This window comes from Heterocephalus glaber, unplaced genomic scaffold (assembly GCF_053883595.1).
Source record: "Heterocephalus glaber isolate CG9 unplaced genomic scaffold, H.glaber_assembly_v1.0 deba00001687, whole genome shotgun sequence".
NCBI classification, from domain to species: Eukaryota; Metazoa; Chordata; class Mammalia; order Rodentia; family Bathyergidae; genus Heterocephalus; species Heterocephalus glaber.
The window spans coordinates 15,118,838-15,145,635 of NW_028258412.1; the positions used below are offsets into that span (position 1 = coordinate 15,118,838).

General features: G+C 36.7%; 1 protein-coding gene across 7 annotated transcripts in view; it reads left to right on the top strand.

The window, feature by feature from the left end:
- Positions 1-26,798, top strand: part of Taok3 (TAO kinase 3) — a 189,319-nt gene that overhangs the window by 114,468 nt on the left and 48,053 nt on the right. For 6 of the 7 annotated variants that reach the window (XM_004843693.4, XM_087198101.1, XM_087198100.1 and 3 more), the window contains 7 exons: positions 573-669; positions 3,304-3,417; positions 4,591-4,682; positions 18,051-18,144; positions 19,254-19,335; positions 22,663-22,830; positions 26,134-26,340. In XM_004843693.4, coding sequence (XP_004843750.1) covers positions 573-669; positions 3,304-3,417; positions 4,591-4,682; positions 18,051-18,144; positions 19,254-19,335; positions 22,663-22,830; positions 26,134-26,340 — 854 coding nt within the window. Of the gene's footprint in view, positions 1-572; positions 670-2,722; positions 2,830-3,303; positions 3,418-4,590; positions 4,683-18,050; positions 18,145-19,253; positions 19,336-22,662; positions 22,831-26,133; positions 26,341-26,798 lie in introns of those variants that run through there. The other variant, XM_013071738.3, reaches the window with a different exon arrangement.

Sequence of the window (26,798 nt, forward strand, 5' to 3'; positions counted from 1 at the left end):
CCTTTCCAATATCATGGCTAACCCATGTCTCCTCTGGAAATGGTGTTACAACCAGAAGCTATGTTAAAATTTTACATTAAAAAAAGTCCAAAATCATCCTTGATCTCTGAATGGAAATTGCTTCTTAGCAGCTTTTACAAATTAGAAAACCTGCAGGTAGAGGGGGTAATTATAGATGCCTTGTGGCTGAGAATAATGTGACCTAGAGTATTCCAGGCATTTAAAATGTCAGAAGGGACTAATAAATTTGGGCCTGGCAGACTAGAATCAGTGTGGTATTACTGACTTGCAACTGATAAGTAAATTAAAGATTCTTCACTTAGTGAATATTAGACTTTGTTTTATTTTGTTTTGAAGTGTTGGTTTATTTTGGTTTTATATACTTGGGTTTCCTGTTACCTAATCATTTATAACTGTCCTATAGAAAATACATATCCTATGTATTTAGGTGAATGTATTACCAAGTTATCATTTGAGAAAGTATATAATTTAGTCTTGTATAACTATGTAAGATAATAAAAAGAGGAGTATAACTGATCATTACCCCTGACCTTTTTTCCCTCCTTCCTCAGTTCATAAGAAACCACTTCAGGAAGTGGAGATCACTGCCATTACTCATGGTGCCTTGCAGGGGCTGGCCTACCTACATTCTCATGCATTGATTCATAGGTAATATTAGAGACCAGTTTCATTTTCATTTCAGTTACAAGTCTTTCTATTCCAGGAACCTTGAAAATTAGTTCGTGCTCCAATTTTCAGGGTGCCTAAAGATTTATGGGAAGCAAACAGATTGCTGCTCCCCCTGGATGTAAGGAGTAATGTTGCCAGAATTTAGCTCCCATCTCCTGGTCTCTGCCATATATCCACAAAGGCTTACATCCTCTCATTCTGTAGGTAACTAGCCTCCACGCTGAGTGCTACAGGGAAATTTAAAGAAGAGCCAGTGACCTTTTGATACTGTGTCAAGAACAAAAGAAAATTAACCTTCTTTGTGTATATTTATTTCATAGCTGAATTTCTTCTCCCTTTCCTATTGCATATAACAAGTTACTTCTATACAAATAGATGCCGTTTCATCACTAAAAATTTTTGCATTTCTCTAGTCCACATAGATATATAGTTAGAAAGGTACTGTCTTTATTTTGAGAATGAAGAGACTGGGACTCAGAAAGGTTTCAAATACATGCCCATAATTTCACAGCATTTAAGTAATAGAAAAATGATTGAAACTCAGATTTCTTAACTCTGAATCCAGTAATCCAGAGCTCTCTTCTACATTATATGTTCTTTTCTCTTTTGTGCTGAGGATGGAACCCAGGGCCTGACAGGTACTAATCATGCACTCTAACACTGAGCCACACCCCAAGCCCCGTCTCGTATTTCCTGTATCATAACCCACTCTCCTGTTGTAACATTGCTCCATACATCCAGGAGGAGCAGCAATCTCTTTGCTTCCCATAAGACCTTCCTCCTGCCTCCCCCAACTAACTTCTCCTAAAGAAAGATATTGCCAATCTTTTCTTCTCTCAGTACAACGCTTCTAGCAGTGATTTTAAAGTATGGTGGAAACAGTGGAATATTAGATAGATATGAACCACATGAGATAGCTCACAGACAAAAAGAAATACTTGGCCTTTGCTAGGAAGAAGTAAAACTATTAGATCATACTTCTCTCTTTTCCTTCTTTAATCATTAGCTGCTGGGGCTATAAAAGCAGAACTTGCTTAAGACAGGCACACCAAATTCTTCCCAGAGTTCTGCATATTTATAAAGATGAACAATGACAGGCCAGGGGTGTAGCTCAGTGGTAGAGCTCTTGCTAGCATGTGTGAGATCCTGGGTTTTATTCCTAGGACTTCAAAAAACAAAAATAAAAAAATTAAGAATGAACCTATCATGTCTAATAAAGATGAGTTAAACACATTTACCATAATATTTATGGATTTGACATCTTTTTTAAAAATGTGCTTCTTTGGTACCAAGCTGTTATTACTGAATGCTAGCTTGCTTCTAATAATTTGCCTGCATTTACTTAAAGCCACAGTTCAGTTTTTTGTGTCTATTATCTCAATCTGCACTTTGACTTACTGTTTTACTCTGTGTAATACATTATCTTTTTAGTTTGTAAAATAAATTAAAAAGACAAAAAAGTTTCAAAATGTTCTTTAAATTTAAAAATGAATACCATGTCTCAGGTTTTTATTTTGACTTAAGAGATAGTTCAGTCTCCTAATTAAAAATAGGAGATAAAAGATATTTTTCTGTTGTAAAGACAAATAATGCTTTTTTTTAAAATTCTCTCTGCCAATGCCTAATGTCATCATAAGGAAGGAAACTGAATTTTCAAGGGAAGTTTTTTAAAAGTTGTTTTGGAAGCATTTGAGCCTGATTCATTTTTAGCTTGACATAAATTTTTCTCATTTTCTCTGCTTTATCTTTCCATGGCCCATCAATGTATATAGTTCATGGTTCCTAGTACTCATTACACCTCATGCATTTTTTAAAAAAAGAATAAGGAGTACATCCACATCGTCTCATTCTAAATTATCATACTGAAAAATGAATTTTTAAAAATCACATCTTAAAAACTTTTATTGCATAAAACATCTAATATCTTTAGTAGTAACCACTTGCAATTCATTGTAGTAATACAACAAAAATGCAATTTCCTAACCCCTAATCCTTGTTTGTTTTGATCTTTCAGGGTCTTCTTTTTACTGTAGTGTTATTTTTAAAATAACACCTTCTATATAACATGTACCTCAAATGCCTTAGAGTTGCAGTTACAATTAAAGGCAGAGAGAAAGGGTCACGGGCAAGAAAGAAAAGGTATGTGTGTAGTTGAGGATTATTGGTTAGGTGGTCAATACAGAGTCATTGCAGGTTAGTTTAGGTTCCAGAAATATCATATAATTTGGAAAAGAAAATAAAAGGCATGAATGGCACCAGTTTTGCCACCACAAGGAATATTGCTGGTGACTGGATTTAGCACTTAAAAACACGGTTTTTTGTAAGTATAACAGCTGAAGAGATTCCCTTGTCTGCCATGTCTGCCTTTTTTCTCACTGTATTCCCTCCTTCTGAAGAAAGCTCTACCTTTATGTAATTACTATGACCTACTTGTAAGTATACTCAGGAATCTGGGCCCCCTTACAACATGCAGTAATTATTAAATCCCCTTCTGGCTATCTGAGCAAAGTTTTCTTTTTAAATAAACTTTTTGTCTTATTAATTGCATGCTCTGACCTATTCCAGAATCAAAATTGAAAAGTAATTTTCTAACCCTCTTGTTTTTTCCTCTAGGGATATTAAAGCAGGAAATATTCTCCTATCTGAGCCAGGTCAGGTGAAGCTAGCTGATTTTGGATCTGCCTCAATGGTTTCTCCTGCCAACTCTTTTGTGGGTACACCTTATTGGTATGTAGAATTAGAAAATAGCACATAATTTTAAAATGTGCTCACATGAACAAGAGGGACTCGGCATTGGTTTCATTTTGTTTGGTTTTTTGACAGTGTCTTAGCAGGGTGCCCCAAAATGAGATTTCATCTGAGAATGTTAGAAAGTTCATTAGCAAAAAACAAACATTCTGACTTAGAATAAAACTTAACAGTGACTTTAAATTGTTCAAATAAGGTTGATGTCACTGTAAACTGAGCGGGATTATCAACTCACTGACCAAGCTCGGGTTTTAGATTTCATTTTAGGTTTCTTTTGAACTTTTCTCTTGAGGCAGAGTCTCTAGGTAAGGACAAGCGATCTTCTTTAGCCTTCTTTGGCTAGCCAACAAGTGTAAGTGTTACCTTCCATTGAAAGAAATCCAAGTTCTTGTCTTTGTTCAGTTCTCTGATACTTCACCTAGCTTGTCATTCTGACTGAAAGTTGTTCCCCTAGTGTAATCCAGACTCCTTTTTTATCTTCCCTGGATACACTGAGATTTTATTATATCTTAGAAAGTGATTTATATCCCTGGAAAATAACTTACCTACTAAAAAAATATCATCTGCTGTTTGAACTTTTTCCCCTCATCATCAGGTAGATTTACCAAGCAAATGCTTACACACAGTAATAGAATACAGTTCTGTCCAAAGCATATAAACTGATATAGTTCCTGCTCTGTAATGAAAATACATTATGGAAAAACAAGTCAAATGACATCCATTACCATAACCTAATTTTTTGTTTTGTTTTGTTTTGTAAGTTTTGTACTTATCTTTGGGATAACTGAGAACCTCACTTCATGTTCTATAAAATATTTTTCATGTTGTTTGAAATAATTTGTTTTTATTTTGTATATAATAGTATTAGAATTCTATTTTATAGATGAAGAAAAGTAACTTATCCAAGATAAAGCCAATAGTAAAGGGTAGAATGAGAATTTATTGAACATAATATATCATTTCATAGTGAGTTTTCATTTCACTAAGTACCTTTACAGTTTGAAAAGTGTTTTCCAAAATGACTTATGTAAGGAAATATCTATCAGATAAACTCTTTAAATATCTTTCAAGACAGCTTTTTTATTAAATCACTTTAGAAAAGGAGTTTTGTTCTTAATTTACAACTCAAGTTTTGCATGTTATGTTTGTTAGGATGGCTCCGGAAGTGATCTTAGCTATGGATGAAGGACAATATGATGGGAAAGTTGATATATGGTCACTTGGGATCACCTGCATTGAATTGGGTGAGTAAAGAGTTATTTTGATTATATTTTTGAGAATCACTCCTTATGACTGTTATTAACTCATCCAGCTATTTATTGGATGACTACTATATGTGTTCTAGGCACATATAAATTTATTAATAGATATTTTCTGTGTTATATAACACAGATTACTTTTTCCCTGCTCCATTTTCATGTTACTAATTTAACTGAAGAAGCTGAGCAGATGTGGCAGTTAGAAAACATGTAAATATAAGATAATAAGTTCGTACTAATATTTGAAAAATATTCATTCTCTTTACTGTGAGTGGTAATGCATGTCCTATCTTCACAAATGTGTCCATTACCTTAACTTATACTTCAATTTGTGTTAAGGAAATCCAAAAAAGTAGAAAAGGCTTATCAAAGATCTAACTCTAAAACTTTATTTGACCCAGAAAGAGTGCAACCTTTGAGACAACTTCATATCAGAAGATACACCAGTCTTAAAGTTGTTCTCCAAATATTGTTATCTAAAACTGTCTAAAATACTATAGAATCTCTTCTCTGATTCTATATTTTGAACTTTTTGGGGGGTGGGGGGTTACCCGGGATCGAACTCTGGTCCTTGCACTTGCGAGGCAGGCAGCGGAACCACTGAACTAAATCCCCAGCTCCACAAATCTCTTGATGGTGGGATGGACCCCTGATTTATAGCATTGGCCAATTTATGAGGTATAAATACTCCTTCTATAGTCAGTTTCAAGCAACAGTATAATTAGCTAGACATGGACTTAAGGGAAGATGTGCACAATCGGCCTTTCAAAGCCAGAATGAGCTGGCTCATAACACTGCCTTTATCTAGATATTTCATAAATTTTAAATTAAAAACATTCAACTTTTTTAAATCAGTTTTTGAAAAATTCTCTAATTTTTGAACTTTAGATTTTAGTGTTGTTTAATTTCTTCTGTCCTGGTTCCAACTTGATCCTGTAAAAATTTCTGAGTTCCAGTTTGATTCTCGAATTACAATTTTCTCTTTCTCTAAAACATTTGGACTACAAGAAGACTTGGATAGTTAATATTATATTTCCAGTTATTCATTGACCCCTCCCAACAAAGAAAAATATGATAAAGATGTGTAATTTGTCTGAGTATCTTTTTGCCATAAAGAGATAGTAGTAAAAAAAAAACCAAAACAGAATTTAAGGAAGAAAATTCAAATATTTATTTAATTTCTCCCAATTAGGAAACAGACTCACATGGGTTGTGAATCAAAAAATGTAGACCATGCAAGTGATGCGCACCTATAGTCCCAGCACTGGGAAAGCTGAAATGAGAGGATCATGGAGCCCAAGAGTTCAAGATCAGCCTAGGCAATATAGCAAAATGCTGTCTTATTTAAAAAAAAAAAAAAAGGGGTCCGGGGATTTAGCTCAGTGGTTCTGGCGCTAGCCTTGCAAGCACAAGGTCCCAAGTTCAATCCCTGGTACCAAAAATTTTTTTTAAATTTTTTAAAGTGATCTTCCATCCCTGGCCCTGTCCCACTCAATTCCTACCCAACCCCATCAACACATGCAGAGAACCACTATTGTTAATTTCTTGTGTATCCTCCCAGAATTTCGTTTTGCATATACAAATATGAATATGCACTTTTTTCTTTTTTGGTACTTGGTATTGAACCCAGACCTTATGCATGTTCTACCTGCATACCAGCCCTAATAAATACTTCTTACATGAATTTTCACACCCAAGTCAACATCTACATGAGGTTCCATACTTTGATTTCTCACTTATCAATACTTAGAGATTTGTTTTATTTTACTTAAACATCTTTTTTACTGTTTTAATGTCATCATGTTATGCCATTGTTTAGATATGCAGTAATTTATTTAACTGACCTGTATTGATAGGTATTAAGGTTTCTTTCAAGATTTCTGAGTTTTAGTATTGTGCCAGTCTCATTTTCACTGAAGCGGAATTTGATCAGATTTATTCATACTGATTTGGATGACACTCAGAAGAAATATTTGCATCCTTAAAAAAGATTTAGGGTGAACTTGCAGCAATACTCTGTAGAACTTGGCTCAGAAACTGTAAAGTTTCTAAGGCATAACTAGCCAAAACAACTGTGAAGAATTTGGAAGAATCACTGTATAAATATCCACAGTAATTAAATTAGCATGATATTGGTTCAAGGGAAGAGTAGCATATTCAGTAGAACAGAAAAGAAAACCTTGAAACAGATTCATGTGTGATTCAGACTTTAGTATAAAACAAAGATCATTGCAGATCAGTTGAAAAAAGATGGCCCATTTTATAAATAATACATACTCACACAATTTGCTAATTATATGATTAAAAACTAAAATTAGATTTCTAGCTATCCCATACATGAAAATAAATTCCAGATTGGTTAAATACCTAAGAACAAAGAGTAAAACTTTAAAACATTTAGGAGAAGCCCTTCTACCATGCATCAGTTTCCTTATCTGTAAGTAGAGATAATAATATCTACTTCATGGAGTTGTTCTGAAATGAATGAATATATATATTATGTTGTATAAATTATGTATAATGTATAGTAAATTATAATAAATTATATTCATGAATATATATTTAAAATGGACTGGCATATAATAAATACTGTGTAAGTATTATTAGTTTAGATTACCTTTATGAGTATAAGGGAGAATTTTTCTAAACAATATCTTAAAACTTGCCTATAATCCTTCATGTTTAGGAGGGTGAGGCAAGAGGGTCACCATTTCAAGGCTAACCCTATTAGTGAGACCCTATTTCCAAATAAAAAATAAAAAGGACTGAAGATTTAGCTCAGTAGTAGATCACTTGCCTAACATACATGAGGCTCCAGGTTCAATCCCCAGCACTGAAAAAAAAACCCATAATGACAAATATGGTAACTTTTACCATGTGAGTTACAGAGTTATATAAAGCAATAAAATTGAAAGACAAGCCACAGATTGAGAGAGGTAGTTGCAGCATATCTACCCAACAGAGTATTGGTCCAACATTTATGAAGAACTCTTAAGGGCCGGGGATTTAGCTCAGTGGTTCTGGGGCCTGCCTCACAAATGCAAGGTCCTGAGTTCAATCCCTGGTACCAAAAAAAAAAAAAAAAAAAAAAAAAAAGAAGTAAAATATGGGCTGGGGATTTAGCTCAGTGGTTCCAGTGCCTGCCTTGCAAGCACAAGGTCCTGAGTTCAATCCCAGGTACCAAAAAAAAAAAAGAACTCTTAAAATTGCTGTATCAAAAAGAAAAAGCCAAACAGCCTACAGAAAAATGGATAAGTAATGTAATTCATTCATTGAAGAGGAAACATAAATGAACAACAAACATCAGGCCTTAGTAATTCAAAGTGCAAGTTAAAATCATTTTACATCTCCCATATTGGCAAAAGTTTTTAAGTCTGAGGATAACAAATTTGAAACAGCAGCTAAGGAAATAACTCATCTCCTATTTATAAGAACATAAATTGGTAAAACCAGTCTGGAGTGGAAAGTGGCCACATGCAGTAAAGCTGATGAGGAGAGGTCTCCACGACCCACCTTTCACTTCTAGTAGACCTTCAGGAAATCTTTCTGCATGTACACTGGGAAAAGTGTCATGCAATCTTGTATGTAGTAACCAGAAAAAGTGTAATCAACCTAAATTCTTATCCAAAGGAGAGCATATAAATAAACTGTGGTATTCTATGAGGTGTCTTTAGAAAGTGTGATCAAAAATACAGTGAATGCTGCTGCCAAGTACCATCTAATAGAAAGGCAGGCTGGTAAAAACATGGTGTGTCCTCATTCAACTTATTCACAAGATCTAGCACTGTGTGACTTCTGACTCTTCTCCAAAGTCAAAATGACCATGGAAAGTAAACACTTTGCATCAGTTCAGGATACCGGGCAGCCATGACAGCACAATTAAAGATACTCACAAAAGAGGACTTCCAGGGCTGGGGATTTAGTTCAGTGGTTCTGCTGCCTGCCCTGAAGGGCAAGGACCTGAGTTTGATCCCAGGTACCAAAAAAAAAGAAAAAAAAAAAAGAGGACTTCCAGAACTGCTTCAGAAAGTGACAAGAATGAGGGGATAACTAGTTTGAAGTGACAAAGAATATGTTGAGGGAGATTAATGAAATGTGTCTTTTACTGTGATAAGCATTATTAAAATTTAGACATTCATATTTTTATCACACTCCATCTATCACAATTTAGAATAGAATAAATCCACACATTTCATCATGAATAAATCTCAAAATCATAATATAAGACTACTTAATGAAAAAACAAACTTGAAAATTTACTGTACCTTACAGTATAGTATGATGCCAATTGTAGAAGTTTTATAAACACTTTTATATATTATTAAGCATACATAAATATGAACAAAACATACCATAGATATAAAAGATACAATTCCAGAATAGTAAACTCTGGATAAAGAAAGGGGAATAAATTTACATCTACTTTCTTATTTTTTTAGAAGAAAAAAGACCTGAAACAAATATGACAAAATAATATAAGTATAAATGGTAGGTTATAATAGTCCAGAAAATTTTACATTAAATACTGATTATTTCTTAAAATTAGAAATAAACATGCATTTTTTTTGTATGTGGTGGGGGGACTACTCTGTATATAACATAGAGTTAGCAGGATAGAGTCTGTTTTAGATTTAGATGCTGTGGATTTGGGTTGGGGTTTTTTCTTTGGTTTTTTGGTTTTTTTGGTTTTTTTGGTACCGGGGATCAAACTCAGGACTTTGTGCTTGCGAGGCAGCTATCAGCACCACTGAGCTACATCCCCAGCCATTGGACACTGTGGATTTGAATCTTGGCTTCACCAACAAATAGCTAGCAAGATCACCATGTATGGATTCAGCATCATGCCAGCAGGCATTCAAGTAGTCTAGGATGTAAATGATACCTCTTGGAACTGTATGACGTGGAGATTCTGGCTGTGTGATCTTGGACCATTTTTTTTAAACTTCTCTAACCCTGAATTTTCTCATTTATTAACTGAAAATAACATTGCATGCATCGTAAGTATTTTCAGGCTTCAGTAAGAGAACATAGGTAAAGTATTTAACATAATGCTTGGAACACAGCCTGTGCTCAATAACAGCTACTTGTCCTCACATATAGAATTATATGTTCTTTGCAACTTTTATTTTAGCAAGTAAAAATTAACCAAAATTTTACTTACTGTGCTGAAACCGAAGCAGCAACTCCTCAGTTATTAAAAGGATGTACCAGCTGAGTTGAACCTTACAACTAATTAGTGCCCACATAATGAAATGTAACATGGGTTATACCCTTTCCAACCTTCCAGATGGGACCAAAAAAAAAAACCAATATATTTCCTTTTACAATGATTCAAGATCATCATCAAATTAGTTTTTGTACCATATAGATGTAGTGGTGACTAAAGTTTTACACAGCACAGCAATTGACATTGGGCAAAGTAGAGATGCCAAGAGATATCTGAGTACTTCCTCTTTTAAGACAGCTCCTGGTATGTACTCATTTCCTGATTTTATCTTCTTATAAAAGTGAATTGAAGCTGGGTGTGGTGACTCATGCCTGTAATCTCAACTACTTGGTTGGCTGAGGCTGTAGAATTGAGAAAGTATGAGATCAGCCTGGCCTACATAGCAAGATCTTGGCTGAGGGAAGAAAACATATATATATAACAACATACTCTCAATATCAGCATAATTTTGATTGTCTTATATAAAATTATTTTTGAAATTAAAAGAAAAGTAGCCTTCCTCTCCCAGATTGTCTTATTATCTACAATTAGCTATAACTTCAGATTGAAAAGCCATAGTATCAAAGCATGATAAAGAGCAGACTCTGTAGTCAAAACTGAGTTCTAATTCTAGTTCTGACATTTCTCAGTTGTATGATATTGGTCAAGTTTTTTTAGCTTTCTGTGAAATTTGCATAAGAGTTTCTACCTTCTGCAGATTGTCTAGATTGAATGAAAGTATGGGTTTAAGGTGCTTATTACTGTATGTGTTACATAATATGTGCTCAATGAATATTTGTCTTACCATCAGCACAATCCTAGGATATATGGTTGTATTGGTAAGCTTTTCAGCACTGTGACATACCTGACATATACAACATAAAGGAGGAAAGGCTTATTTTAGTTTACAGTTTCAGAGATTTCAGAGGTTGATGAGGTTATTGCCCCATGATATAAATCACCTTTCCCAAAAAAAGCCCACCTCTGAAACATGAGCCTTTGAGAGCACATCTTCTATCTAAACCATAGCAATATTTCATCACATTTTTCAATCTATGTTTTAACATCTCTTTGAAACCAGAAGGCAACATTGTGATTATCATTAATAGCAATGCATTGTGTACGTAAATTGCTAAGAAAGTAGATCTTAACTATTCTCACAAGAACAAAAAATTATTATAGAAATGATGGATATATCAATGTCATAATCCACAATACACATGAATATCAAAACATCACATTGTATACCTTAATATGTACAATTTCTAGCTGAGGATTTAGCTCAGTGGTTCCACCACCTACCCTGCAAGTGCAAGGGACTAAGTTTTATCCCCGGTACAAAAAAAATATGTACAATTTCTATTTGTTAAATAACCAACCAAGTAAATTTTTTTAAAGTAGTATGTATTTTATAGTAATAGATTCTTATAATTGGCAACATTATTTCCAAGTTATGGATAATATAGAGATGTCTGTTAATTAGTAGTGTATCTTACAGTCAGTGAGATCTTAGATTCAGAGAAACATAACAATAGATCTTCAGTAAATATTCACAAATTTGTTACCAAGAACAAATAATTCTCAGGAATTATTTTAAAATTATGATATTGGTAATATAATGAGCATGAAGGCATCTCTTTGACAGCTTTATCATACATCTTCATTTCCCTAGCATTGCTTTTGTTAACATGCATATAAAAGAAGAGTTGTTTTTTGTTTTTTGTTTTGTACCGGGGATCAAACTCAGGCCCTTGCACTTGCAAGGCAGACTTCGAAACCACTGAGCTAAATCCTCGGCCCTTGAAGAGTTTTTTTTTTACATGAAAGAAAGTTAAACTGTTCCAGACACACCCTAAGCAATGACTTTTTTTTTTTTTGCATGTCTGAGGTTTAAAGAAATTCCAGGTACAAACAATACACTTCAAACTGTACTTCTAATGTTGAAATTACTTAAAATTTGTGAACAGTGCCTGAATAGCTTGTTGTCCCCTCTTGTTTATGGTACCTGTCTTTTCTATAGTAGTGTATATTTTAAAGCCTTCTAATGTATAAATGAAATTGCTAAGATCATATTACAAAGCAGGATGGTAATGTGACTGCTCCTGCCCCTCTTCTAAAAAATCAAGCTCTATAGATTGTAAATGGTTAAGCCTGTTTGAGAAATGATCTTCTACTACTCTGAAAAAAGAGATCGAAGAGGATATAAGAAAATGGAAAGACATCTCTTGTTCCTGGGTAGGAAGAACCAATATAGTGAAAATGGCCATACTTCCAAAACTACTATATATATCAAATGCAATGACAATTGAAATTCCAACAATATACTTCACAGAACTAGAGAAAACAATCCAAAAATTCATTTGGAACCAGAAGAGACCTAGAATAGCTAAAGCAATTCTAGGCAACAGAGATATGGCAGGGGGTATCACAATCCCCAACTTGAAACTATACTACAAAGCTGCCATGATAAAAACAGCATGGTAATAGCAAAGAAACAGACCCGAGGATCAATGAACTAGATTAGAAGATGCAGAAACAACTCCAGACATACTCAGCCACCTCATCTTTGACAAAGGAGCCAACCACCCTCATTGGAGGAAAGATAGCCTCTTTAATAAATGGTGTTGGAAAAACTGGATTTCGACTTTCCAAAAATTAAAACTAGACCCATACCTATCACCATGCACTAACTAAGATCGAAGTGGATTAAAGATCTAAATATTAAAACAGAAGCACTAAACTTGCTGAAAGATAAGTTAGGTAGAACTCTTGAAGACATTGGCATAGAAAAAGACTTTATGAACAAAACCTCAGTACCACGGGAACTAGCACAAAGAATCAACAACTGGGATCTCATCTTATGAAAAACCTTCTGCGCTGCAAGAGAAGCCACCAACAGAGCGAAGAGACAACCTACAATGTCGGAAAAAAATTTTAGCAGCTGTACCTCAGACAAAGGACTACTATCTAGACTATATAAAGAACTGAAAAACATCAGACCCCCAAATTCAAAGACCCAATTCAAAAATGGGCATCTGAAATGAACAGACATTTCTCAGACAAAGAAGTAAAAACATCAAATAAACATATGAAAAAGTGTTCAACATCACTGGTCATTCGAGAGATGCAGATGAAGACAACACTGAGATTCCACCTCACCCCAGAAAGAATGGATGCTATTAAGAAATCAACTAATAACAAATGCTGGTGGGGGTGTGGGGAGAAAGGAACCCTTCTCCTTTGTTGGTGGGAGTGCAGACTGGTGCAACCACTGTGGAAATCAGTATGGAGATAACTCAAAGAACTAGGACTAGAGGTCCCATTTGACCCAGCTATTCCCCTGCTGGGCATCTTCCCCAAAGAATTAAAAGAATCATACCACAGCGATATATGTGCACCCATGTTTACAGTGGCACAGTTTGTAATAGCTAAAGCTTGGAAACAGCCCAAGTGCGCATCAACTAGAAACTGGATAAAGAAGATGTAGGTTTTTTTTATAAAATGGAGTACTACTCAGCCATAAAGAACAAGAAACTAGAGACATTTATGGCTAAATGGATGCATACTGAGGTCATACTCTTAAGTGAAATAAATAGGACACGTGTGTAAATACCGAATAGTTTCTCTAGTGTGAGAAACTGAAAGTGTAAATAAGGATGAAAATGATTAAAACAAATAATTGATAATTTGAAATAGGAAGAAAAGGTCCAAAGGGATAGGGGAAGTGGGAGGGGAAGGGGAAAGGAAAAATTATGAGAAAAGGAAAAAATGGAAACAAAGTCTTTGTAGATAGGGAAGGGTGGAGGGGGTGAAGGGAGCACAAGGAATGGGGAAAAAATAAGAACCAAGATAGATCATGTACAGGCACAAGCACCCAATGATAAATGTAAACGTATTGTATACCTAAAATGTACCAATAAAAGAATTTAAGCAAAAAAAAAAAATGATCTTCTGCTAAATTCATCTTCCACTGAAAGGACTAGTTAAATGCATGAATCTTCTAAAAACTCATGGACTGCAAAAGGCCCAGTCACAAGATACTGTTGTTCAAGATTATGTCAAGAAAAGTAGGGCCCAGGGATTTAGCTCAGTGGTTCCGCCACCTGCCTTGCAAGCACAAGATCACAAGTTCAATCCCCAGTACCAAAAAGAAAAAAGCACTGCCAGTTCCTATTCTGCTGCTTATGTAGAAACTCTGTGCCAACTATTGTATTCTATAGTAAGTATTGATAAGCATTCTGTAACGTACCAGATAATAAGTGTTTTAGATTTTGCCGGCCATCACAACTACTTAGCTTTGTCACTGTGACATGAAAGCATCCAGAGAAAATATGTTAGTGCACAGATGTGGCTGTGTTCCAATAAAACTTTACACAAACAGGCTACTTGCTGAGTCAGGCCCCCGGCCATACTTTTCCAGCCCTTGCTCAATAATATGTTAGCTCATTGCTGAGCCCTGCACCGTGGCTCAGAGGATTCATGTAGTGCACTTAGCAAAGGACTCAAACATAGATAGGACTTTCTGAAGCCAATAGTTAGATGACATATCCCAGACCATGGAGCTGTGCTCTGGTTGAAATACCTCTAGCCATATGCTTCTCTGCTAGAGTTACTTGTTCTAACATGTGGCTGGCTAATCTTGTCTCATTTGAGGGCAGAGGGTTTGCTCCTGATAGGCCTCCTTGTCCTACTACAAATCTAAGCAACTACTGATCTCATTGCCACAGAGTTTTGTTTTCTTATTCTCTTCTTTCTAAATTTCTGTTTTCTTCATTCTTTAGTTCTCTTTTCCTTCTCTTTTTCCTGTGCAACTCAGTGTTGTTCTAAGCAGCTTGGATTCTTTACCTTTTGCCAGCAAGTAAGAGGATTCACATCCTTCAGGTAGTAAGTGAAATGTCTCAGGGACTGACATAAGCCCCAGGACTTACTGTCTTCTCAGTCATTGGTGAGACTGCTTGCTGCACAATGATTCTTTGCTTGTGGACAAAGTTTCTTTTTTGCTTTCATTTATTTTGTAGGTGTTTTGGGGCCACAGACTAAACTAAGTGCTGTTCTAAGCCCTGGGAATGCAATATGAACAAAATAGACATTGTCACTATTTTTATGATATTTAGCAAAGAGGACACACATTCATTAAAAATTACACAAATAATTAGAGTTGCAATATGTGGTAGAAAAAAAAAACAGAATTCACAGTGACACAGAACTCTAACAGGAGACCTAGTATGGGAAGGCTTCCCTAAAGAAGTATTTGTAAGTATGTAATAAGCCCTGAATAAATATTTATTAAACTAATGCAGAAATGAAATTATATTTGAGATGAAACCTGAGAGATTGTCAAGAATTAGCCAGAACCTGGCATAGTGGCACATGCCTATAATAATCCCAATGACTGAGGCAGGGGATCGCTTGAACCTAGGAGTTTAAAACCACCCTGGGCAACATAACAAGATCTCATCTCAAGAGATATAAAAGGAACTAGTCATATAGTTTAGAGATGGAAGGACGAGAAGGGTCTGGACAGAGAAAGCAGTCTTTGTGAAAGACTGAGCTTGATCCTTTCAGTAAATCCAAAGACACCATGAGAGAAGGGAAGCAGTTGCCTCTCAGAACTAGCAGCCAGGGCCATGTTAATGGAGGCCAACAGGCTGCTTAAGGACCTGGGCTTTTTCTTAGGATGGATGAGAAACCATTGGTGGCCATATGATGAGTTCCTAATTCCACGTGGTTTTAAATACTTGAAGTTGCCAGAAGGCCAAGCTCTAGAAACATTCTAGAGTCCACCTCCTCAACAATACGATAAACTGGGCCAGGGATTTAGCTCAGTGGTTGCACAACCTGCCTTGCAAGTGCAAGGACCTGAGTTGATCCCCAGTACCAGAAATATATACAATAAACCATGGGGGCTGGGGATGTAGCTCAGTGGCACCACTCCTGCCTCACAAGCACAAGGTCCTGAGTTCTATCCCTGGTACAAAGAAAGAAAGGAAGGAAGGAAGGAAGGGAAAGAGAGAGAGAAAGAGAGAGAGGGAGAGAGAGAGGGGAAAAGGAGGAAAGGCGGAAAAGAAAAGAAAATAAACCTGAATGAATCTGTTTTCTCATCTACATTTGAAACTCTTTGTCCACAGTGCAGCTTTTGAGTTACACTGGTTAGCAGTTTGTATTGCTATTGTACCAGTGTCTATTTGGGGAGTGTGAATAATATCCTTTTGACAGGCCAATGAAAAATATTTGTAGAATTGTAGACTTTCATGTTCCAAAGATCTCCACAGAGATCATTTAGTAAAAACTGTAAGGGGCCCTCCAAAGCGTCATAGAGGAACAAGTTTCACAATCTCCCTAAGTGCTACCAGTGACTAAAAGTTCACCACTTTTCAACATTGTCCATTCTGGTGTTTTATTTTTCAACCACTCTGACTTTTCACCAGTTCTTCCTCCTATAAGTGAAATGTCTTCCCTGTAACTTCTACCCTTAGTTCTTGTCCTGTTTCCCAGACCTACATGGAACAAGCCCAGTTTGTCATTTTAAGAGTGACTAAAATTACTTGACTTGAAAACTAAGGTGCTCTGATAAAACCAGAGGTCAGATTGTGAATTAGAAAGTGGGACTGTAGAGCCAGGGATTTAGCTCAGAGGTTCCGCTGCCTGCCTCACAAGCACAAGGACCCAAATTTGATCCCTGGTACCAAAAAAAAGAAAGTGGGACTGTATAAAAAGTCCATTAAGGTAAGCATGGTAGAGTAAGATGGTGATTTATCTTCTATGCCATAGTAACTAATAAATAACGTACAATTAATTACTCAAAGCGAGAGCCCTGTTTCTTTAGTTTGGTCAGTAAATGAAGCACCTAATATGTAAACAGCATTTTATTACTTTTTGGGGGGAAGTAAAAAGAATAAAAGTATTGAGATTACAAGGTCTTGTTCTCTTAGAACTTATGCTTTCTTTGAAGAGAAAAGATGTGTATTTCACATAAATGTAATAAGTGAACACATACCAAAGAAGCAGAATATCAAGGGAAAACTAAAGGAGTTCCAATACAAAGGTCTTTTACATCACTGGGATAGAGAATCCTCTAATAAGAAATGGCTCAGTGGTAGAGGGTGAATTTAGCATGCATGAGGCCCTGGGTTTGAGCCCCAGCACAGAAAGAAAAAAAGGAAGGGAAGGAGAAAGGGAAGGATAGAAGGAGAGAAGAGAGGAGGGAGGGAGGGAGGGAGGGAATAAGGAAGGAGAAAAAGAGGGAGGGGGAAGGGAAAGAAGGGAGGGATAGGAAGAAAGAAAAGAGGAAAGGAAAAGGAAGAGGAGGCTGGAGTTATAGTTCAGTTGTGGCTCGCTTGCCTAGCATGTGCAACGTCCTGGATACACACACACACACACACACGAAAAATCGATGGGATGGACCAGGCCACTTTCATTATTTATTTATCCCCCTCTTCCTCCTTCTCATATGCCCCTTCAGTCCTCCCTTAGCAGTTTTTTGGCCTGTATGAGCTGCTACACAGTGTCCTTCAAAAGGAATTGTCATACATCTTGTACTGTTAATGATGTTAAAGATATTTATATTTAAATATGTTGGGGAAGAACACATACTATCTATAGAGGAGATGTATTGCTCCTTGCCGAAAATTATGACATAACTATTTAGGCTACAAGAGTTACAGAAAATGGTCCATTTTAAAGAAGAGTGGATACAAAAAAAAAAAAAGAGTGGATAAAATGGAATTTTCATGCTAGGAATATAAATATATTCTATATTTTTTTCTTTATTCTAGTTTTCTGAATTGTTTAAATGAATATGTATTTTTAAAATTAAAACACACATGTGTCTGAAGATGTTCTTACCTGTTAAAGAAAAATAGGCAAAGGCCAATCTTTTGAAGATACATTAAAAAAAAAAAAAGAAATTTTTCTTTCACTTTTTTGAAATGGATTCTCCGAGGAGCTTTGCCAGCATATATTAAATGACCAGCAGCTTCCAAATGGCTATCCTGGGCTGACCTTAGAGATTAAAATAAGTGGATTATGTGACATGATGACAGTAATGAGTTACCAGTTTAGTGACAAGCTTTGCTTATAGTTTCTTATTTCACTATCTGCCCAGTTTCTTTCAAGAACCACCTTATCATATTTCCTCTCTCTTCCAGCGGAACGGAAGCCCCCACTCTTCAACATGAATGCCATGAGTGCCTTGTATCACATTGCCCAGAATGACTCCCCAACGTTACAGTCCAACGAATGGTAAGATTCTGCAATCATTTCAGATCTCTAAGAAAATCGCCATATATAATTTATGCCCTTGTTAAGTTATACTTTAAATATCTGACCTAGAAAGCCTTTCATTCCTTCATTGTATGTAATAGTGATACCTCACAAGCAACCACTGCCTATTCTCACACACATGTGTGCATATACACAGTTATTGCTGCCTTCACCATGGCTTGTGCTGTGTCCCTGTATGGAGAAACCAACATCCCATAGGGAAGTGTCCCCTGCCTTCCTTACATGCATAGTTTCTCCTGGCATTCTAGTATTGGTCATCTGCATTTCTTACCCCTTCTCACAGAGGTAAAGTGCATTCTCTGATGTCATTATTTTTCCAATTTTTCATTTTTTTACCATATATATATTTAAATGTGTTGGGGAAGAACACATACTATCTATAGAGGAGATGTATTGCTCCTTGCTGAAAATTATGACATAACTATTTAGGCCACAAGAGTTATAGAAAATGGTCCATTTTAAAGAAGAGTGGATAAAATGGAATTTTTATGCTAAGAAGTATTTTTTATGCAGAAAGCATATTCCTAGGTTCTCTGTCCTAACTTATGCTTCAAGTTTGTGTTGTGGGTGGTGGAGGAGTTAATGACTGGTAATTAAGAATATTGGCAGGGCCGGGGATTTAGCTCAGTGGTTTCACCGCCTGCTGCTCAAGCGCAAGGACCTGAGTTCAATCCCCAATACCAAAAAAAAAAGAATATTGGCTTGACGCTATTAAGAGTTGTTATTTTTGAGGAGAAAAAAAGTATATTAAGCTGTTATATGTAAATATAGTATTTATAATATATATAAATATATGTAGTATTTTTTATTTTCTGATATATGTTATGCTTTGACCTGACCTTACTGTCTTATATGTGAATATGTATGTTAACTAATTTGAAACTGTGTCCACACTTATTATCCAAAGGGATTTCTTTAGATACCTTAAACGTCAAAACGGTCCAGTTCTGGTATTCCAAAGTATTTGATTTTTTGAAATCTAAAATGCAAAACTTTCCCTTGATTGAAATTGTTTATGTAACCCAAGTTGTCTACAGACCCTGACTATGTTTTCTCTTCGCATACAGGACAGACTCCTTTAGGAGATTTGTTGATTACTGCTTGCAGAAAATACCTCAGGAAAGGCCAACATCGGTGGAACTATTACAGGTAATTTTACACGTTTGTATTTGAGAAGAGGGCTTTAAAGTCATGTTGGGGAGGAGTGTACTGAATCAGTGCTATGGCAGCTCATCATGACAAACTGCTTTAGAACGCGCCACCTTGTAAGTTACCAAGATGGCAGTAAGCTTGAAAATGGCGAGATTATCACAACATCTGTGCTGCATAATCCCTCTGGTTAGTATTTTCCCCTATCTCCTTTTTTTTCTTCCTCCATCCTTTTTTTTGCCTTATAATGAACAGTATCTCTCCTTGCTGTGATCATCAATCATGACATTTCTGGGATCAACATCTGAATGAACTTTAATGCAGTGTTCTCTGCATAGTCTGCCAATGGTTCAAATGCCAACTCTCCAATTTTGAGTTAGGTCATTGCTAAACCTTCAGGCAGTGAAGATGTATGGTAATTATATAAAGCAGACATTTACATAGCATTATGTCATACGTGTCAGTGACTAGAGCATCATGTTGACTGCATTTGTTTGATTTAAACATCAGAATGTCAAGCATCCCTTTTCATATTTTGCTATGGATTTCATACATAGGTGATATGATCTATCAACATCAGTGTAGTATGCAAGAACCTTTTACAACATAAGTATCTTTAATTTGGCACAGAATAATCCAGATTTCTAAACTTTTTCAACGCTATTTTGTTAGTTTCATCTTTAGATGGCTAGGTTTTGTTTAGCAGTTTGCTTGTTGACTCAGAAAGATGTAATACCTAAATATGTAAAACTTAAAAATGTTAGCTGCCTTTATCATTGAAGAGCACCTGTCTGGACCACAAATTCTTGGTTTACATTTTCTTTTTTTAAAAACTCTGGGCCGAGGATTTAGCTCAGTGGTTTCGCCACCTGCTGCGCAAGCGCAAGGAGCCGAGTTCAATCCCCGGTACCAAAAAAAAAAAAAAACCTTTGTGAACATTGTTCTATTACTTTCTGGTATTAAGTGTTCCCAGAGAGGCAGGTCTGAAAACAAACTAGCTTTTCCACCAAAAGTTAGATTTTTTTCTTGTGGCAGCAGGCCACAGGAACATGGAACAGGGCCAAAGACTCAGCTTGATCTCCTTTGTGGCAGAGCCACCACATATTCTAGATACTGTCTGCTTCATCTACCTGAGCCACAGACCCCTCTTAATATAGGGAAAAACAGCCACTAGAACAAAACACCAGAAGTAGAATATAGTATCTTTGAGGTAGGCAAAAATTTTAAAAACAAAGAGGAAAAGCTCCAATACAAAGACTTATGAGTAAAGACATAGAAGTGGAAAATACATGGCATGGGGCCAGAACTATCAAGAATGTGCCATGCATTGGATAGGAGGGAGGAGAAGGGATGACTAGATCTGAACCTAGAAATATGAGCAGGAACTTGGCTGTAAAAGACCTGACTTTATCCAAGAGACAGTGAGATATTTTTAAGATGTCAAATATCTCCATTTTAAAAGGGTTAAAACAGGCAAGGGTTTAATTATCTCATGAAGTCCAGGATACTGGAAAAGGAGGTCTGTAGTTTTCAGCAGTCCAGAAATGTCACCATTCATTCATGCTTCTATCTTCCTACCCCACCATTCTTAGCATGTGGCTTTTATCTTCTTTGTCACAAAATGACTGCTACATCACCAGGACTCAAGTCTTTATTCCAAGCAGGAAGAAGGGGAAAAGGGAAAGGGTAAAACACCTTCTTCTTAAAGTACTTTACCTTTTTATTCTAGAAAATAAAGCCTTCCGCGGAGATTTCTGCCTGTACCTTTTCGGCCACAACCTGTTATCTATAACTGCAAAGGACTGAGGCCAGAGACTTCCACCTCTCTGGGGCCCTTTCCCCTTGTTTATGATTGTATAGCTTTTTAGTGGTGAGATGTAGTTACCAGAACTTTGGCCTCTGGATAGAGTGATCGGTCATCAGGTTTTCAAGCAAACATAATAAGGCCCCAGAAATAGAAAACAAAATATACATAAGTCTGTTTTTCATAAGGTAGTGTGAAGTGGAGAGGAGGATTGAAGAAAATTATGATAAGGATAGACTATGCTCTGCATTGCTTTTGCTTATTATATTGTTTTAGTTTTAAAAGATAGAAACCTATCTGCTACTGTTTAAAGTTCTAATAATTTTGACCACGTATAGGGTAAACTAAACCCTAGGACATAACAGATACTGGTTAAGGATGTGGAAAAAAGGGAATTCTAGTACATAGTGGAAATATAGATTGGCAAAACAGTTGTGGACAACAGTAGGAAGGTTCCTCAAAAAATTAAAAAGAGAACTACCATGTGACCTAGCAATCCCTCTTCTGGATATCCACCTGAGGGAAATGAAATCAGTATCCTGTAATGGTGTCTGCACTACCATGTTTATGACAGCATTATCCAAGACATAGACACAACCTAAGTGTACATCCATGGACAAAAGGATAAAGAAATGGTGATATATATATACAGTGGGATAGTTTCAGCCTTTGCAACAACATGGATGAACCTAGAGGGCATCCTACTAAGTGAAGTAAGCCAGACAGAAAGAAAAATACTGCATGATCTCACTTATGTGGAATCTAAACAGAGGGGGGAAAACCCAAGCCAGGAGTGCTGAAACATGCCTATAAATCCCAGCACGGAGGGAGGCTGAGGCAGGAGGATGGCAAGTTAGAGCCCACCTGGGCAAATTATGGTGACACTGTCTCAAAGTTAAAAAAGAAAAGAAAACAGATCTGGAGATGTAGCTCAGTGGTAGAGCACGCCTGGGTTCATTGCCTACTACCACAAAAAGAAAACACTCAAATATATTGAAACAGAGAGTAGAGAGGAGGTTACTGTAAAGGCAGTAGATTTTAGGTACCTTTGCCACACACACAGAAAAGGTAACTGTGAGACAGTGGGTATGTTAATTCGCTTCACTGCCATTTTACTATATATATGTATATCAAAATATCCTGTTATATACTTTAAAAAGATATACAATAAAAAAGAATTCTTATATAAACTCTAGGACATTGTCTTCAAAATGTAGCTTGAAGAAGAAGATAAAAGCATAATTTTCTCATATGCAGCATCTAGTGTGAACATCATGTTTGGTTATTTCTGCAAAATTTATAGAACTGCTTTATGCTTCTCTGCTTACTTTTTTGTTGTTGTTGTTTTTTTGGTTTTTGTTTTTTTGGTACTGGGGATCGAACTCGGGACCTTGGGCTTGCGAGGCAGGTGGCAGAACCACTGAGCTAAATCCCCGGCCTTCTCTGCTTACTTTTATACCTACCTCTTCTACCTAAAGATATCTTCTTCATTATCAATTTGTTTTTTCTCCTCTCTCAATCAGCACGACTTTGTTCGACGGGAACGGCCACCACGGGTCCTCATTGACCTCATACAGAGGACAAAAGATGCCGTTCGAGAACTAGATAACCTACAGTACCGAAAAATGAAAAAAATCCTTTTCCAAGAGACACGAAATGGACCCTTGAATGAGTCACAGGAGGATGAGGAAGTAGGTTCAGTTTATTTCAAGAAGCACTCACAGGGTGCCTACTGTGTGAATCAGGTCTGCACTATGAAAAACACTTTGGAGAATAAAAATGTAATTGATGCTGTATCCATTAAGTGATGTACAAAGTCACAGAAGAGACATGCAGAAAGTAACTATTAATTAAGACAATGTATGAAAAGCACTGTCACCATTGCAGGGGTCCCTAATGGGAAGAAAATTGGCCAGCCAGTGGGGATTAGTGAAGGTTTCACAGAGGACAGGATGTGGGTGGTTTCAGATAAATGAGTACAGGGCATTTTAGGCTTGGGTAAATGCTGTGGTTTAGGGAGATTATCCTGGCTCTAGAACATAAATGGATTTCAATGGACTGCACCCTAGATAGTAGGCCACGGATGAGGCAGTAGGGCAGTGTCAGTGGGAAGAGGGAAGAGGAACACTTTTGAGAAACACTGTAGAAGTGGAGTGGCTGATCATGACTTCTCATTGCAAGTGACAGTGAAAGATGAGGAGTTGAAGGTGACTAAGCATTTGAGCCTGGGTGGCTTAGTAGTATGTCAGTATCAAGAATAAACAATAAGGACCAAAGAGAAAGAGTAGATTGTTTCCATGTGGTGTCTATTGAGTTTAAGGACCGAGCGTCATACACTGCTGACACAGTATACAGATGGAGGTTTCCAGAGGAGAATGATTCCTGATTTCTCATTCACCTATAAAGAATTGGTTGAATACAAAGATGGTGATGGCTGGGAACCCAATCAGTGATGCCTAGCACAAATCTAGAATACAAGAAAAGTCTTGAAGGAGGGAGCTATTCTAAAGCACTAAAATAATAGTGAATCCAAGGTTTGAATGGAAAATGGGAGAAGGACCTGTGTCATACAGGAGATAAAGGCATAAAAGATGTGAAGAAATTTTATACCATCAGCTAGGCCTGGTAACTCTCACCTGTAATCACAGCACTCTGGGAGCCTGAGGCAGGAAGATCAGAAGTTCAAACCCAGAGCAGGCAACTTAATGAATTAGTGAAACCCTGTCTGAAAAAAAGTTTAAAAAGAGCTGGAGATGTAGCTCAGTGGAAAGGTCCTGGGTTCAATTCCGAACAGTGCAAAAAAACTTTTTAAGGTTCACAGCTTCAAAGAGGGAGCTGCAATGCTGTCAGGTGCCAGAGTGGTCAAATAGGACAAGGACCATCAAAAAAAAGATTAACTAGGATTTATAATTAGGGCCTCCTTCATGACCTTACAAGGTTTGATCAAAAAATACAATCAATGTTTAAATTTCAAAAAAATTATTATAATAAAAGACATATTGCCATTAATCCCCCTCAAGATACACCCCTCACTTTGAACATGCTTCATCATCTTGCCACTCTCTGAAACAGGTCTGGAAGTACTCTTTTCAGAGGTAATTTTTTTTTTTGGTACTGGCGATTGAACTCAGGAACTTGTGCTTGCAAAGCAGGAGGTGGAACCACTGAGTTAAATCCCCAGCTCTGGAAATACTCTTTGTAAGTGTCTTTAGTTGTGCTGTAGTGGCTTCCTTGATTTCCTGAATTGATTTAAAATGTTTACCTTTCATGATCATTTTGACTTTAGGGAAGAGCCGTAAATCACACGGTGCCTGATCCGGTGAATAAGGTGGATGAGGACACACCAGGTTTTTTTGGTTTTGTTTTTGTTTTTCACACCAGGTTTTTATGAGCTTGTCTTTCCATTGGCTGCAGCATTCACCATATTTTTCAAAACACCTTGTAAAGACACAAAAGAGAACTTGTAGAACTATTTTGGAAAGTGGCAAGAATGATGGAATAAGTGTTCAAAATGAGGGAGAGTGTTTTTAGAGGGATTAATGGCAATGTGTTGTCTTTTACTATAATAAATTTCTTTAATTCCAACATTCAATGTATGTAAAACCAATTTTATAGGACTAGATAGGTCAAATAGCAGATTACTGGGCATTGTGGAATAAATGGGAGATGAGAAAGTAGAAAAAGCAAAAGTGAATTATTTTAAGATTCAGAAATCTGGCTGTGAAGAAAAAGTGAGCAAGGGCAGCGTATAGAGGGTCTGAAATATGGAGCAGGCTTCTTCATATTTACGTGTGGAGGTCATGGGGCTAGGACACAGCATTGGAAATAGAGGAAAGAGATGTAGTTAAAGCAGCAGAACAGGGTAGGAGTAGAGTATTACTGCAGGATTAGCCTTGAACAAGAGAAAACACTTAAGTTTCTATAAAATTAGATTTTAAAAAGGAAGGAATGAAGAATGAATGTTTTAGCTTTTTAATATAAAACATAAAATTATTTTACCAATAATTTAAAAATGAAACTCAGAAAACAAAATTGAACTATAAAATCTCCTGATTGAATATATAGAATGACCTCCCCTTAATAGGTAAAATAAATGTATTAAAAATAAAATATATTAGCTATCATTTTGTATTACCCTTTTATTACCATAGCTAAGTAACTATTCATTAAACATATATATATATATATACACACATACATACATAAATATATATACATACAGTATGATTCTTTGAAAACAAGGTTTATTTGTAGCTGAGTTGATTTAATTACATTATTTAATCTTATATCAAAAGATATTTCACTCTAAGGAATAAATTATATGTTCAGATTATTTTACTCCTTTTCAGACAGTAGTCTGGACCACTGGTGATGAATACCAGTATTATTTAACAGATATATTTAATAAGATTACAGAGGTAAGCATGATAGAATTGCTTAAGGGAGGCAGAATTTAATTACCTGTCTAGGGCAGTAGACTTAATATCCCAGCTTACATATGAAGATGCTCAATAATGATATGCAGAGGAGCATACTGCTTGCCACATCTCTGAAAACGCTTTCTTCTCTAGTTCAGTTTCAGGTGACCACTGCTTTATGTGCAGATATCCTAGAGGCCACGTGTTTGGTGGCCAGCAGTCTCCTTGACACTGTGATGTTTCCAAAGATCTCTGACAAACCTGGACTGATCCCGCTTCCCGAGTAGCCGTCTGACTGTATGATAGTTGTGTATGACAGGGGAAAGCCCAGGGTTAGCAGCATTTGGAATCTTACGACCCATGTCCAGAATGGCCCCTGGGGATGGTAGAGAAGTAAATTTGGAATGTCTGAAAACGGCTGTGGAGCAGTGGAGCCACTCCATAAAAAGTTTATCTTTGCAGATTGGCAGAAAAGTAACTTGGCACTACAAAACTGAGTGTACTTAATAGCTTAGTCAATGGATTGGCACTTTATCTCCAGTCACTTTTGTAAAAATCCCAGTGCTGTTTTTATAGGACAGTGAACATGGAACGACTCTGATCAGGGAAATGGACAGCCTGGGCAGCAACCATTCCATCCCAAGCATGTCCGTGAGCACGAGCAGCCAGAGCAGCAGTGTGAACAGCATGCAGGAGGTCATGGACGAGAGCAGCTCCGAACTCGTCATGATGCACGACGATGAAAGCACAGTAAATTCCAGCTCCTCTGTTGTGCACAAGAAGGTAAGTTTCACAGCGTCTTTGTAGTTCCCACTTTATCCATGTCAGCATCTCAGGAAAAGCAGCTCAGACCACTTGGCTTCCCTTATCAACTGGAGCATGGGACTAAACCTGGCACTTGGCAGGTTTCTTATAGCAAAACAATAACAAAGGACTATGCAGGCCTGTTTCTTCATCTTCCTCTCTTCTTGGTCTGATGTCCACCACCATCAATAAATAAAGGTAAATAAATCTCTACATCTTCACATCAAATTCCATTAAGTCCATCTCTGAACCCAAATCCATCATCCTGCAGACCATCATGGCTTCCCAAGTGTGACCTGTCAGTTGTGCCCTTTTAACAGTGTGCTCCTTCAGGAGTACACTTCTCAATCTACAGTCCCAACATACTACAGTGGTACCTCAGCACTCATTGTTAATTGCTTCTGGGAGACATAGTGAGTATCAAAAATGATGAATAT